This window comes from Scyliorhinus canicula, chromosome 8 (genome assembly GCF_902713615.1).
Source record: "Scyliorhinus canicula chromosome 8, sScyCan1.1, whole genome shotgun sequence".
NCBI classification, from domain to species: domain Eukaryota; kingdom Metazoa; phylum Chordata; class Chondrichthyes; order Carcharhiniformes; family Scyliorhinidae; genus Scyliorhinus; species Scyliorhinus canicula.
In genome coordinates, this window is record NC_052153.1 from 19,572,518 (window position 1) to 19,588,451 (window position 15,934).

Below are 15,934 nucleotides of genomic sequence, written 5' to 3' on the forward strand. Positions count from 1 at the left end.
CCATGTCAGCTCACGTTCCCCCACTCCCATCACATCAACCGTGGCACCACTTTTCTTAAAGGTCAGCAGAGTTATCCCAATTTCACAAAAAGCCAGATCAATGTTTCGATCCCCATCACTGAAAGCAATACCACAGGTTTTTCATAGCGTTCTCGAGCCTTTCTTTCAACAAATGAAATGTCAGCACCCTGCTCCCTGGTGCCCTTCTGGGTGGTGCAGTATGACGCAAGAAGTTGAAATAATGCAGAAAATAAACAGAATATGTCAGCCTTTATTTCACAGTGAATAATTTATTGAAGACAACAACTACACACCATCTGATTAAAAAGATCCACACAGGGGTAATTAGTGGCGACTAATACATTCTGCCCCTTTGATCTCTGACCTTTATCTTCGACTCATGTCTTTTACGCCTGCAACCTATTTTTGAATAAAAAATATATTCAGAGCCCTCCTGGCCTTTTCAATATTTTCAAAGGTTGGCACTCCCTTTGGCACCTCAAGCAGAGTTTGCTCTGCATCCATTATGTTCTCTGCTTCATCTGGAAGGCAAAATGGGGCCAATAACCATCCATTTAATCATCAAATGTGCATCACAGAAGAACTGAAAATAATAAGTGCACGCCTGTACTTCGGAACAATATGAAAGTAGACACTGCTTTTATTTTTGATTCACTTCTGAGGTACTCTCTGTTTCTATAGAATATAGTCGGAGAGTGACAGCAAAGTAATTTCTGTAAGCCAGGGACAACACAACAATTATATTCTTTTGTAAGGTATGAGCCAGCCAATGCAAAAGACTGAGGATTCATTATTATATCTTGAACGCGGAGCACCCCAAACATGCCTGGCTGAAAGGCAAGCCAACAGTGGAAGACTGCTGTGCGCAATGGGGAGGCGGTGCCGAAGTGGTATTGTCACTGCACTAGAAACCAGAAACCCAGGGTAATTCTCTGGGGACCTGGGTTCAAATTCTGTCACTGCAGATGGTGAAATTTGAATTCAATTAAAATCTGGAATTAAAAGTCTAATCATGACCATGAAACCATTAACGATTGTCGTAAGAATCCATTTGGTTCACCGATGTCCTTTAGGGAAGGACATCTGCCAACCTTACCTGGCGGCCTGGCCTACATGTGACTCTGGACTCACAGCAATGTGGTCGACTCTTAACTGCCCCTGAAGGGTAATTAGGGATGGGCAATCCAGCGACGCCCACGTCCCATGAACGGATAATAAAAAAAGTGGCAGATCTTAAAACTGGAAATTGGAACAGGGGAACTGAATCCATAGAATCCCTACAGTGCAGAAGGAGCCCATTGAGTCTGCACCAACCCTCTGAAACAGCATCCTACCTAGGTCCACTCCCCCACCTTAACCCCGTAACCCCACCTGATCTACACATCATTGTCCACAAAGGGGCAATTTTAGCACGGTCAATCCACCTAACCTGCACACCTTTGGATTTAAGGTATGTTTGCAGTAGAACAGCAAAGGACAACTTGCATTGAGCAGTAAAATGCCATCAAGGGCCTTTCTAAAACCAAACCTATGCTAAAAGTTAAGAGCTGAATGAACTTTGTTTTTATACAGAAATTCGAAGATAGTAAAGGAACAGGAATGGGAACAAGTCACTCAGCCTATTTATGACAGGCGCGAACAGAGCTAAGTGAATTCCACCTTGTTCTCTGGTACCATGGTTACAGTTTTGTTGGATGTGTTTCCTTTGTTGGTGATTCCCAAAATGAGGAGAATTTGAAATCCAGATTCATAGAGATTTCAAATGGAATGATTATAAATTGCTTAAATCCAACTGATCTTTTGAAATGTAAAATGCTTTGTTCCCACTCTATCTGTAGGAGAATGCAGCAATTTCACCAGTTCACCTATTCGATAGTTTAGTCCGTTCTCCAGCAAAATCCAAGCTGTTCTTTGCAGAGTTAACTGTGGCTCGGTGCCTTTGTACAGTAGCCACACATCATTAACCTAATGGCCTGGTTCTGCCATTGAGTTAGATCAAGGCTGATCTCTATCTTCACTTGCTCTTCCCATCTCATACCCCTTAATGCCCTTACCCAACAAAAATATATCAAGCTCAATCTTTACAAATTAAACTGACCGGCAGCCTCAATGGCTTTTGGGGGAAAGGGTTTAGGTTTCTATTGCCCTCTGTGTGAAGAGGTGCTTCGTCGCATCAGCCTTGAACTGCCGCGCTCTAATTTTCACAACGAGGGAAGGGAGTGCGAAGTATTCATGTCAACCGCCAAATTTCTGATTCTGTTGCACAGAATTGTGAAGGTAAGATAAATACGAATTGCTTTAGCCTCAGTAGCTGACATGTGTCTTTGCAAGAGTAGTGTCTGAGACAGAAATGAGAATAATCACACACATTTACATAAGTACTAATTCTGGCCCAGCCCTCCGCAGACCAAAGGACTCTTAAATTAAAGGGTGGCTGCTAGTTAAAGGGGAAGCACGGTAGCAAGGGGCAGCACGGTAGCATTGTGGATAGCACAATTGCTTCACAGCTCCAGGGTCCCAGGTTCGATTCCGGCTTGGGTCACTGTCTGTGCGGAGTCTGCACATCCTCCCCGTGTGTGCGTGGGTTTCCTCCGGGTGCTCCGGTTTCCTCCCACAGTCCAAAGATGAGCAGGTTAGGTGGATTGGCCATGGTAAATTGCCCTTAGTGTCCAAAATTGCCCTTAGTGTTGGGTGGGGTTACTGGGTTATGGGGATAGGGTGGCGGTGTTGACCTTGGGTAGGGTGCTCTTTCCAGGAGCCGGTGCAGACTCGATGGGCTGAATGGCCTCCTTCTGCACTGTAAATTCTATGATAAAGATCAGCTAGAGCTTGGACTTCCACAATTAGTTTCCTAATTCCAAAATGCAGGGGAAATGTTTAAATGCTTGGAGTAATTTTAGCTTACATCTTCTGATTTTTCTTGTGCAGGTTATCGAAGTGCAATGGGTAATTTGTATGTTTATCTTAAAGAGATTGGACTCCGTTGATGGCCATAAATTTGATTTTTCACATCACTTTTAAATACTGGCCTCATTACTTAACTCGCACTGAGGACTACTCGAGTTTAATAGGTATGTAACTGGGCATTGAAAGGATCTGGACAGAACATGTCATTGATAAAAGAACCCGAGGAGACTGGAGGGAAAACCTTTTTGTCATGATATGCAAACATGCAGCCAATGAACACTCAGAATAGGACACAACCAAGGGGCAGTCAGGATACTCAGAGGTGGCATCACTGCAAGGGGGCATGACATAAACACTATAAAAGGGATGAGGCATTCACACCCTCCCTCTTTCCACAGACAGACATCTAGAGAGTTAGACAGGGTTGACCAGCAGCATCACACCCCGCACATGGCTTAGAGCAAGCTGGTTCAGTTAGACTGAGTTACTGCAGTTAGATTAGCAGAGAGTCAAACTCATTTGAGAACTGTGTTAATAGTTCAATAAACACGTTGAACTCATGTCAGAGTCCGGAGCATCCTTTAGTTAAGACTGCATCAAGTAGCAGCCTGTGTTATCCGAAGCAGCATAACACAACACTTTTTATGGAGCAATTGGTTAGCAATAGAGTGCACTGCCTGTGAGATCACCTATGAGCCTATTAAATGGCGGGGCATTGAAGACCTCGTGGCCTATTCCTGGTTCTATTTTGTTGTGTGTTCTTTTGACAGCCCGTTGGAGGCAAGTTCAATCACCGCTTTGAAAAGGGTATTTGATAATTATCTGATGAGAAATATTGAAGGACTACGGGAAGGGGTGGTGGAATTGGACTGGCCGAAAGCCAGCATGGACATGATGGGCTGAATGGCCTTCTGCACTGTAACCGTTCTATTTGCTATGCTCTCAAAACCTGCTCCAGAATTGGACAAAAATTATGAAAGCAGGTTTAGTCATAAGACCATGATCACCTTTTGAATGCCAAGCACAGATACCTCCCTCCCTTGACTCATCCTATAGAGCTGCAGGTATGTTGTTGCTGTATCTTACCTTTCATTCTGATCATTAATGTTCCGTATGCCAGGTCATATTGGTAAGCAAGAATAAAGCTCAGTGGAACAACAGGAACCAGAATCCCCGGTCTCTTCCTCTTCATGGCTCTATAAGGAAAATAGCCAAGATCAAATTTAAATTGCTGATATTTGAGTAACATTTGCTTCATGAAACTTAATATTGTGCTCCTCTAGAGTTACTAACTGTAATTAAATGTATTTCTGGAGATTTCATCACAATTTTCCCTCATGCTCCAGCTAATAGCCGGCCAACCCATCAACCCTTGTGACATACAGCCTTCCGACTCCAATCGGAAAGCTCATTAGCCAATGGGATGACCTTTGACCCCCCGCCCGCCCCCACAGAGTTTTCAACATTCCTATCCGGTAAAGATAAATGTTCAAAGATAAGGATGAAACAAAAACCAGCTTTTTTAAAATTTGCCGATTATTTTCCTCTTGGGCTGCACACAGCGATGGCCTGGAGATTGATCCTCCATCCCTGGAAACCCCAGGAACAATGTTGTGGGGTTGGAAACCCTGGGCGGGATTCTCCCATCCCATGGCAGTGTCCACGCCATCGTAAACGGCGTTGCGTTTTACGACGGTGTGAACGGGCCACTCCCACGTCTAATTCTGGCCCCGACAGGGGGCCAGCACGGCGCTGAAGCGGTTCATGCCGCTCCAGCTGCCGATCCCAGCGTGAACTGTGCGGCACGGGGTCCGCGCAGGCGCAGTGGCACCAACGCACACATGCGCAGTGGCACCAGCGCCAACATGTGCATGCACGGTGGCCTCCTTCAACGCGAATGCCCCGACACAACATGGCGCAGGGCTACAGGGGCCGGCACATAGGAAAGGAGGCCCCCAGATACAGAGGCTGGTCCGCCAATTGTTGGGCCCCGATCAGGGGCCAGGCCACATCGGGCCCCCCTCCCCCCCCCCCCCCCCGGGTTCGAAGCCCCCTCCCCCCCCCCCCAACAAGGCCGCCATCCGATCCTTGCATGCAGAGTTCCCGCCGGCTGCGAGCAGGTGTGGATGGCGCCGGCAGAACTCAGCGTTTTAGCTGTGGCCGCTCGGCCCATCCGGGCCGGAGATCGGCAGGCCGGCCACGTAGAGCGGCCCACGACCGACACCGCGCCAACTGTGCCGGCGCCGGGGTGACGTGGCCCAGTCGCGGGGATTCTCTGGCCCGGCCCAGAGCTGGGAGAATCCCGCCCCCTACATTGCTCCTGGATCCAAAATCTTAACACAGGCATACTGGCGGGAGCTTATTGAGCTGAACCGCTGAGGACTGTCCTAAAGTGGCAAACTGAAACCTATTTTCAATGGGCCACCCGCCAGCTGTCCCAGGTGAGTGCACTGACCAAACTGCAGTGGCCTAGGGTGACAGTAACAGCCCCAGTGATGATGGGAATGGGTGCTAAATGGTTCTCTGTATTTCACTTAAAAACCTATTGGATTTTGTTTATTGTCATGGTACAGTGAAAAGTATTTTTCTGCGAGCAGCTCAACAGATTATTAAGTACATGAAAAGAAAAAGAAAAGAAAATCTATAATAGGGCAACATAAGGTACAAAATGTGACTACATAACGGGGCATTTATGGGCGGCACGGTAGCATAGTGGTTAGCACTGTGGCTTTGCAGCGCCAAGGTCCCAGGTTCGATTCCCTGCTGGGTCACTGTGCGGAGTCTGCACGTTCTCCCCGTGTTTGCGTGGGTTTCCTCCGGGTGCTCCAGTTTCCTCCCACAGTCCAAAGACGTGCAGGTTAGGAGGATTGGCCATGCTAAATTGCCCTTAGTGTCCAAAAAGGTTAAGAGGGGTTATTGAGTTGAGGGATAGGGTGGAAGTGAGGGCTTAAGTTGGTTGGTGCAGAATGATCTCCTTCGGCACTGTATGTTCTATGTTCTCTATGTTCTAAACGGCATCGGGTGAAGCATACAGGGGTGTAGTGTTATTCAGGTCAGTCCATAAGAGGGTTGTTTAGGAGTCTGGTAGCAGCAGAAAAGAAGCTGTTTTTGAGTCGGTTTGTGCGTGTTCTCAGACTTTTGTATCTCCTGCCCGATGGAAGAAGTTGGAAGAGTGAATAAGCCGGGTGGGAGGATTCTTTGATTCTGCTGCTCGCTTTCCCCAGGCAGCGGGAGGTGTAGATGGAGTCAATGGATTGTAGGCAGGTTTGTGAGATGGACTGGTGGTGTTCATGACTCTCTGAAATTTCTTGCGCTCTTGGGCCAAGCAGTTGTCATACCAGGCTGTGATGCAGCCAGATAGGATGCTTTCTATGGTGCATCTGTAAAAATTGGTAAGGGTTAATGTGACCATGCCAAATTTCCTTAGTTTCCTGAGGAAGTATAGGCGCTGTTGTGCCTTCTTGGTGGTAGCGTCGACGTGGGTGGACCAAGACAGATTTTTGGAGATGTGCACCCCTAGGAATTTGAAACTGCTAACCATCTCCACCTCGGCCCCGTTGATGCTGACACGGATGTGTACAGTACTTTGCTTCCTGAAGTTAATGACCAGCTCTTTAGTTTTGCTGGCATTGAGGGATAGACTGTTGCCGCAGCACCACTCCACTAGGTTCTCTATCTCCCTCCCGTATTCTGACTCGTCGTTGTTCGATCCATTTTAGGGTTACAAAAACAGCACAGAAAATGGCCATTCAACCCCACAGGTCCATGCCAACGTTTATGAGTCATAGGGGCCAAGCTGCATCACTCTTCATCGAACCCCAACAATACATCCTTCTATTCCTTTCCTCCTTGCATACTGATCGAGCCTCCCTTTAAATACATCAAAGCTATTTGCTTCAACTACTCCCGGCTGTCGAGAATTACTCGTATAACATCCATCGCTGTCCTTGAAATGACTAGTGCAAACTGCAGGAGATTGTAAATGTTTAAAATATGAAAAATATTCCACATTAATACCCCAAATTCCACATGGAAAATTGTGCTGGATTTTAGTCAATTTGAGCTGGACCTGGCGGTGTTCTACAGAGCTGAACTCACCCGAATCTGAAAGATCAGCTCAATTTCCTGACCACTGATGCATCTTCAGTTCAAGTCCTGTGCCAGGATGCTAGGAAAGGGGAAGGCAGTGGCGTAGTGGTATTGTCACTGGACTATTCTGAGGACCCGGGTTTGAATCCCACTACAGCAGATGGTGAAATTTTGATTCAATTAACAAAAATAATTAAAAGTCGAATGTCGAATGTCTTAAAAACCCAACTGGTTCACCCTTTTAGGAAGGAAATCTGCCACCCTTACCAGGTCTGGCCTGCATGTGACTACAAATCCAAAGCAATGTGGTACTCTTGGTAATTAGGGGGCCAGCAATGTGGTACCCAGTTCATTCGCCCCTAACTCGACTCCCTTCCCAACCCGCTTATCCCCTCGACAAGATTGGACTGCAACATCTCCGACCTAACTACCCTGCCAATGACCCAACTACCTTCCCCACAACCCAACCGCCCTCACGCCCCCGAATACCCTCCCAACCATCCAATTACCCTCCTTATATGAATAAGGGGAAGCAATGACTTCATGGCATTGTCACTAGGCCTGTAATCCAGAGACCCAGAGTAATTATCTGGGGATCAGGGTTCAAATCTCAACACTGCTGATGGTGAAATTTGAGTTCAATTTAAAAAATGAACTCTGGAATTACAAAGTCTAACGGTGACCATGAAACCATTTTCAATTGTCTTAAAAAACCCATTTGTTTCACTAATGTTCTGAGGGAAGGAAATCTGCCGACATTACCTTTCAACATGTAACTCCAGATCCACAGCAATGCTGCTCAGTTCAAGGGCAATTAGTGAAGGACAATAAATCCTAACTCTAACCTGAACCCAGCCAACAACACCCACATTCCATGAATGTAAAAAATACTGCGTTACCCCAGACTATCTGACCTGACCTGTCTACCCCTCCTGATTTGATTTATTGTAATGTGTGCCGAGGTAGAGTGAAAAGTATTGTTCTGCTTACAGTCTAGATAGATCATTCTGTACATCGAAAATCATAGGACATACACAAATGCACAATGTAAATACATAGACACAGACAATGGGTGAAGCATATGGAGTGTAGTACTACTCAGAAGATGTGTGAAGAGATCAGTTTAGTCCATAAGAGCGTGTAACAGCGGGGGAGAAGCTGTTTTTGAATCTGTTAGTGTGTGTTCTCAGACTTTTGTATCTCCTGCCCGATGGAAGGGGTTGGAAAAAAGAATAAATTTGGTTATGTTGCCCGCTTTCCCAAGGCAGCCGGTAGTGTAGACAGAGTCAATGGATGGGAGGCGGTTTTGTGTGATGGATTGGGCTGTGCTCACAACTCTCTATAATTTCTTACGGTCTTGGACCGACCAGTTGCCATGCCAGGCTGTGATGTAGCCACATAGGATGTTTTCTATGGTGCATCTGTAAAAATTGGTAAGAGACCACCTGGCTAACCACTCACTCACCTACCATCTTATCCAGTAATCTAGTTACTCAGCTACCAACACGGCAGTTATTCACCTCACCCACCGATCCACTGACTAATATTCAGACTGCACATTTAACCATACTATGCGCAGTTAGTACTGAAAAAGGGGGCTTCTGTTCCATGGACTCCGATCCATCTGATAAAAGTTCCTGAGGGATTATGCATTTCTGAAAAAGCTGAAACCCCGGTAGAAATGCACAGCAGCGCCAAGTCGGGTTGGGGGGGGGGGACGGGACCTTCAAGCGCGCAGTGAAAATCCGGCCACTTTGTATTTTGATCCAGTGACCATTGGTACTTTGCAAGCTTATTTTTGCACCCATGTTAATTGGTGCAATAGCAATCTCGCACATGCTACAGACTTCTGAGTCAGTTTTCTTTAAAGGATATTTAATCAGGCAATCATTATGTCCTATAAAATGTTGTTGCAATGGTAAACCCATCAATCACCATAAACAAAAACGCAATACTTACCCTAATGCTAAACCAATTGTTGCAAATCCAAAAAAAGTTCCAAAGTACTTTATAAATTCACGGGACCATGCGATCTGCATTGCCACTTGTCTCTTTCTCATTTCATCTTGCATCAGAATCTGTCTCTGCAGCTGTGAAAGATGGCACAAGCAATTCAATATGTTTTATCAGGAAACAATTTGCAAACTGGCAGGGGAAACCTAAAATTTTAAAATAAATTCCAAACCTGAAAACAAAATTGTCATGTGAGAGTACCTTTAAGAAATGGATGTTTAAGCAGTGTACCTTTAAGAAATAAAGCAGCTCATATTACTGAAGTGATGTCAGAGGGTAGGGGTAGCTGAGCTGAGCTCACTTCTGCTTTTTGGGAGTTTTAGTTTCAGTTTTGAGGAAAAGAGTTTGGGTGTGTCTGTGTTTGCAGTGAGCTGGATTTGCTGTGATCTCTGCCATGAAAGACTATCTCTGAATCATTTGGTTGATTTAAACTCATAATAGTAATGTCTTTAACCTGATGTGTTTCTGTTGTTAAAGGTGTTAAGTCTTTTAGAGGTTTGAAGGAACATTTTGAGGGATTATTTAGTGTTGTATTATTTTCGGGGTTATCTTTGGAGTAATCATAGAATTTACAGGGCAGAAGGAGGCCATTCAGCCCATCGAGTCTACACCGGCTCTTGGAAAGAGCACCCTACCCAAGGTCAACACCTCCACCCTATTCCCGTAACCCCACCCAACACTAAGGGCAATTTTGGACACTAAGGACAATTTATCATGGCCAATCCACCTAACCTGCTCATCTTTGGATTGTGGAAGGAAACCGGAGCACCCGGAGGAAATCCACGCACACACGGGGAGGATGTGCAGACTCCGCACAGACACTGACCCAAGCCGGAATCGAACCTGGGACCCTGGAGCTGTGAAGCAATTGTGCTATCCACAATGCTACTGTGGTAAATGATCCAATGTTTATTTAAAAAGGTTAAGTTGAATTCATGGAATAAACATTGTTTTGTGTTTGAAAACCCACGTGTTCATAATTGTAATACCACACCTGGAGACCAAGCCGTGTGCTTCAAAAGCAACAATACATTAAAGGGAGAGGTTGGTTGAACTCCATGATACATTTTGGGGTTCTGAAAACACCGCTCCCATAACAAAATGTTTTTTTTCCCACTAAAACTCAGCAGTCTTGATCAACATTTATTTCCACCAGTGAATTTTCCTTGTGTTTGATGTTGTCTTCGGGGATATATTATTTATCGGTTACTCAGAGTGACTGTGCATTAGGAGGTACGAGTGGAGTCTGAAAACCAGCAGAGACCCATTGGGCCGAATGGCCTGTGTGTTTGTGTTGCAAGTTTCATGCAAACATATATATCCCAAAAAATATCAACACATTCGTGGGGAATCTCAATTCTAAAATTCCAAAAGAAAAGGTTGCAAAATAAGGTCAAATGGTGTTATCGTTGAAGAAACTTTATGTTATTGGTAAATTGCATCAGGATTAAAACATGTCAGTTAAGTCAGTAAATGTAAGAAATGTCAGAAATCTGGTGACCAAAGGCAAAACTCTGATCCATCAAGGAGATTCTAAGCATCTCCTTGTGGATTGCTGATGAATTTGAAACCATTACTTTAGTAGGGACCAGTGCTCCATATCTACTGAAAAGCTCAGGTAGAAAAATGTCCCATCATCTCTGTGGGAGAATACTGAATAAAACAATGCAACCCAAAGTGGGGGACTGATAAACAGTATTTTTGGTTACTGTTTATGATCAATTATATTAATTTGGATCTCCAAATCGTACTCATTTCTCAACGACATGCCATTCCAATCTTTATGCTTATTCTCCTGCTTGATATGGCTGTACAAAGTATACAAGTTTCACCTGCGCAATAATAGGTGTACAAAGTACATTAGTTGCATTCTCGCTCAAGGAATAGAACTTCAGAAAGTCTGAAGAGTTGGGGGCAGGGCAGGGTAAATGTTACGGGTACATGTTTATGGAGTGTTTGATTTTCAATGTGTACCGCAATCCATACTGACGGAACAATGCTGCTGTGTCTTCTCACTGAAAGAATCATCTGCAAACTTTTCCAGACCTCTTCTTCGAACTGAAAAAGATTGCCATCTGTATGTTGAAGTATTGCTCACTATTAGATTCCAATCTCTTTATTTCCCCACTGACCGTTTGTCTTGTAATGCTTAATATTATCATAGAATCATAGAATTTACAGTGCTCAAGGAGGCCATGTGGCCCATCGAGTCTGCACCGGGCCTTGGAAAGAGAACCCTACTCAAGCCCACACCTCCAACCTATCCCCGTAACCCCACTTAACCTTTTTGGACACTAAAGGCAATTTAGCATGGCCAATCCACCGAACCCGCACATCTTTGGACGGTGGGAGGAAACCGGAGCAGCCGGAGGAAACCCACGCAGACATGAGGAGAATGTGCAGTCTCTGTGCAGACAGTGACCCGAACCGGGAATCAAACTAATTTTGATGAATTGCAATAAACCTCACTTAAAGCACCATTTTTCCTCCATGCACCAAATTACCATGTGAATCTAATTCCTTACTCACGTGGTTTCTATCTCATTCACAAGGTATTCTAATGTATTCGAAGCTTGCTAGTTCTATGTCACAGCATGACTCTTCATCTATATATAAACCTGAAAAAGACTTACCAACACTTACCACACAATCCTAACTGCTACTCACTTAATCCCTCCTTTTCACTCAGGCCTAGTCCCCTGTTCCCTTGTGCATCCCTTACTATCTTGCGGTTAGAGGAGCCTGCCACTTACACGGTCCTCTGATGAGTCACTCGCTAGTTTAGCGTCCTACTGCATCAATTAACACCAATTGAACCAACGACATTCAACTGATTGACAGCTAACTACCACTACCAGGCAGTTCCCTGTTTAACAAAGTAGTCTTATCCCGGTGCAGCCTCCTGTCTCCTCCTGCACCCCTTACTCACAGAGATAGTGGTAAATAATTCATAGTAAGAATCCAGTGAAACCTTCTCACTTTGAATTATGTTATTACTGCTGCAGAAAGTCTGATCTAAAATAAATTGCAACGGAAAGGTCTATCCTGTTCAAATTTCAAGTTTAAACACCAGAAGGGGAAGGTTTGCAGGGACAATGAGGAAAAAGTAGGATAATGGGATGAACAGGGTTGCTCTTTCAAAGAGCTGAAATAGGCACAAAGATCCGAATGACCTCCTTCTGTCTGTATCATTCAATAACTCTTTGGTGTTCTGTGAGCTGACAGTTACTTAACTCAATTTTGGAAACTAATAATTAAAAACAAAATCCAAATGTTCGATGCTGAATATTACAGTTGTTCTCACCTTTGTTAAGTATCACAAGAATGGTTCTATTTAATTCTCTTTCATGGAGTAATTTATGGCATAATTTCATTGTCTCTATAATTAACTGAGGCAATTACAACAATTTTGATTATACTTCATTAAATATTAAAATAATTAGGTCGAATTTTCTTCATTTTGTTCGTACACCACATGTGAAAACTGTAAAGTAACCATTCATGGAGCTTATTAAATATCCTTTTGTGATAACTAATTGTAGAAAACGTTCAAAAGCAAGCTGAGCATCGGAGATGTTTGAAACACAAAGCAGCTCCATTTACCTGTCTGTATAATCGCAATTTCATTTGTGTGTAGCTGCAGACAAGTGTGGATGGAACTACAGTGCGAACCTAGCTGCCAGACGTTAGCATGAGAGATCTGGTCCCCAACCTTACCGAAGGAGTATGCACACCTCATAGCAACTCTTGGTTTCCTTTTAAGAAGTGTGGGCATTGTTGGAAAGGCCAACATTAATTGTTCATCGCCATTTGCTATCTTGAACTGCTGGAGCCCTTGTGCTGGTGCTGTGCCTACAGTGCTATTAGGTTAGTGAGTTTCAGGATTTTGATGGAACACAAAAGGAATGGCGTTGCATTTCCAAGATGGGTTGGTGTGTGACTTGAGAGAGGAATTTGCAGATAGTGGTGCCATGTGCCTACTGCCCTTGTCCATCTAGGTGGCAAAGCATATGGGTTTTGGAGGTGTGGTTGAAGAAGCCTTGGCGAGTTCCTGAAGTGCATCTTATAGATGGTGCACGCTGCAATCAGAGTGAGCCAATGGAAGATGGGGGCGAATGTTTGTGGAAAGGATGTCAATCAAATGGACTGCTTTGTGTTGGATGATGGCGAGCTTTCCGAGTGTTGTAGGAGCTGCACTCATGCAGGTAAGTGGAGAGTATTCCATCACATCCCTGACTTGTGCCTTGCAGGTGGTGGACAGGCTTTGGGGAGGTGAGTTACTGTCCGCAGGATTCCTAGCCTCTGACCTGCTCTGTAGCTATAGTTTTTATGCGACTTGTCAAGTCAGCTATTTGGACAACAGTAAACCGCAGGGTGCTGATGGCGGCAACGACAATGCTGTTGAATGACAAGGGGAAGGATGGAGATGGTTAATGACTGGCACTTGTGTGGCAGAAATGTTATTTTCCACTGACTAGCTGAAGCCTGAATGACAATCAGGTATTGCTGTATGCAGACACGGACTGCTTCATTATATGAAGAGTGCCAAATGGAACTGAACACTGTGCAATCATCAACAAATATCCCCATTGCTGGCCTTATGATGGAGGTGAAGTAGCAGAAGATGGTTTGGCATAGGATACCATCCTCAGAAACCACTGCCACGATGTGCTGGGGTCGAGATGATTGGCCTCCAACAACCACAAACTCCTTTGTGCTAGGTATTACTCCAGATAGTGTCAACGTTCCCTCCCAATTCTCACTGACATCATTGTTACTCGGGCTCTTTCTTGCCACACTCAATACTGCAGCAGGTTGGCTGTTTCTGGGGTACAAGTCTTCTCACCATCGTTGGGACCCATAATCTTTGCTCTATCCAGTGCATTCAGCCATTCTTTGCGATAACGTGAAGTGAATCTAACTGGCTGAAGACTCACACTTATGATGTGGGAGATCTCAGGAAGAGGTGGAGATGGATCATCCAATCAGCACTTCTGGTTGAAGATGGTTACAAACACTTCAGATTGGACTTTAGCTTCCACTCCCATTAGTTTAATTGTCCAACATTATTAAGGACTGGATGTAGCAGGCCTGCAGAGCTTTGATCTGATCCAATTACACCAGAACACTAACGTCTATGGAACGTTACTTCTGCTGTTTTAATACGCATATAGTTCTGTATTGTAGCTTTGGCAAGTTGACATCTCATTCCTTGGTACTCCTGATGCTGTTCATGGCATGCCTCCGACAGTCCTCATTGAAGCAGGGTTAGTCCAGGTTTCTAAGAAATTTGCTAAGTGAAGCAGCCACCGGTATACATATGTAAAAATAATCTCCTGGTCCACCTCCCAAGAACTGTAATGTATGCCTCATATTTACAGCACAATAAAGTCTATGTGAACATAGCCAACTTTAGGATGAGAATTCCCCCGACTGCTGTGCTCAACAACATTGTAAATGCAGGTAGAAAGCTTGTTTTACATTCTGCAAATTATTACTCATCACTGATTTCGAAAGTGACTTTCAAGCCAGCATTGCACCCGTTCCCATCAATTTCCCAATGGAAAAGGGGGCATCCACTGATCTCATACCGAAGGGCGATTGAAAAGCAAGTCTAAGACATTGGGGGTGCTTCTCCGGCCTCATTGCAACCGGCGCACATCCCGCAATATCCTATTGGGAGAGCCCCGATGCCAGCATTCCTGGGAGGGGGGGGGGGGGGGGGTGTGTGTGCTTAGATCCCGCCCTTCCCAGTGCCAGTGCAAATCTACGCCCCTCTTCATAAAAGGAGTGGGAAGATGACAATGAGAATTGCGCAGGATCAGCTGATGCGACGCGCACTGATTTTCTTGCCCAAAATGACATTTTTGGGGAGAATTCCACCCATTATATGGATTAAGAAGAATTATCAAATGTCTTATGCATTAATATTGCCCCTAATTTCACATCATAGTCTTACAGTGAGCAAAGACGTGCTGGTCTAGCTCCTAAAGTTTAAGCATGGAAGTGCAGTGTGATAGTAGGTTTAATTTAAAACTTCCGAAAAAAGCGTCCAGTACACCTCTCCTAATTTAAAACTAACATATTTATTGAGTCAGAGAATTAGATCACAATAAGATAAGCATTGGGGGGACAGTGGGGTAGTGGTAATGTCACTAGACCACCAATCCAGAGGGCCCGCCTGATGCTCGGGTGGGATCAAATTCCACTGTGGCAGCTGGTGGAATTTAAATTCAATTAAGAAATCTGGACGAGAAAGTTGGTCTCAGTAATGGCGACCATGACAACTATCATCCAATGTTGTACAAACCCATCTGGTTCATAAATGCCCTTTCGAGATGGATATAGAACAGTACAGCACAGAACAGGCCCTTCGGCCCTCAATGTTGTGCCGAGCCATGATCACCCTACTCAAACCCACGTATCCACCCTATACCCGTAACCCAACAACCCCCCCCTTAACCTTACTTTTATTAGGACACTACGGGCAATTTAGCATGGCCAATCCACCTAACCCGCACATCTTTGGACTGTGGGAGGAAACCGGAGCACCCGGAGGAAACCCACGCACACAGGGGGAGGACGTGCAGACTCCACACAGACAGTGACCCAGCCGGGAATCGAACCTGGGACCCTGGAGCTGTGAAGCATTTATGCTAACCACCATGCTACCCTGCTGCCCAAAGCCATATCTGCCAGCCTTACCTGGTCTGGCCTGTATGCAAGTGTGGATCCACATTGAAATGGCTTAGCAAACCATTCAGGTCAAAGCGGTTTGCCAGGGATGCCCAGATCGTATGAAGTAATTTTTTTTGCATTTGCAAGAACTCATGCTCTTCCGTCAAGAGGCGAGAGATGGTTTCGGAATCTTTCCTGCCCATTACTTTTGTGATGTGGAGATGCC

General features: G+C 44.9%; 1 protein-coding gene across 1 annotated transcript in view; it reads right to left on the reverse strand.

Annotated features, from left to right (window-relative positions):
• Positions 1-251: 251 nt before the first annotated feature.
• Positions 252-15,934, reverse strand: part of plgrkt (plasminogen receptor, C-terminal lysine transmembrane protein) — a 72,315-nt gene continuing 56,632 nt past the window's right edge. The window contains exons 2-4 of the mRNA XM_038804242.1: positions 8,977-9,107; positions 4,015-4,124; positions 252-542 (exon numbers count right to left, since the gene is read on the reverse strand). Of these exons, the coding sequence (XP_038660170.1) occupies positions 421-542; positions 4,015-4,124; positions 8,977-9,107 (363 nt within the window). The 3' untranslated portion in view covers positions 252-420. The remainder of the gene's footprint in view (positions 543-4,014; positions 4,125-8,976; positions 9,108-15,934) is intronic.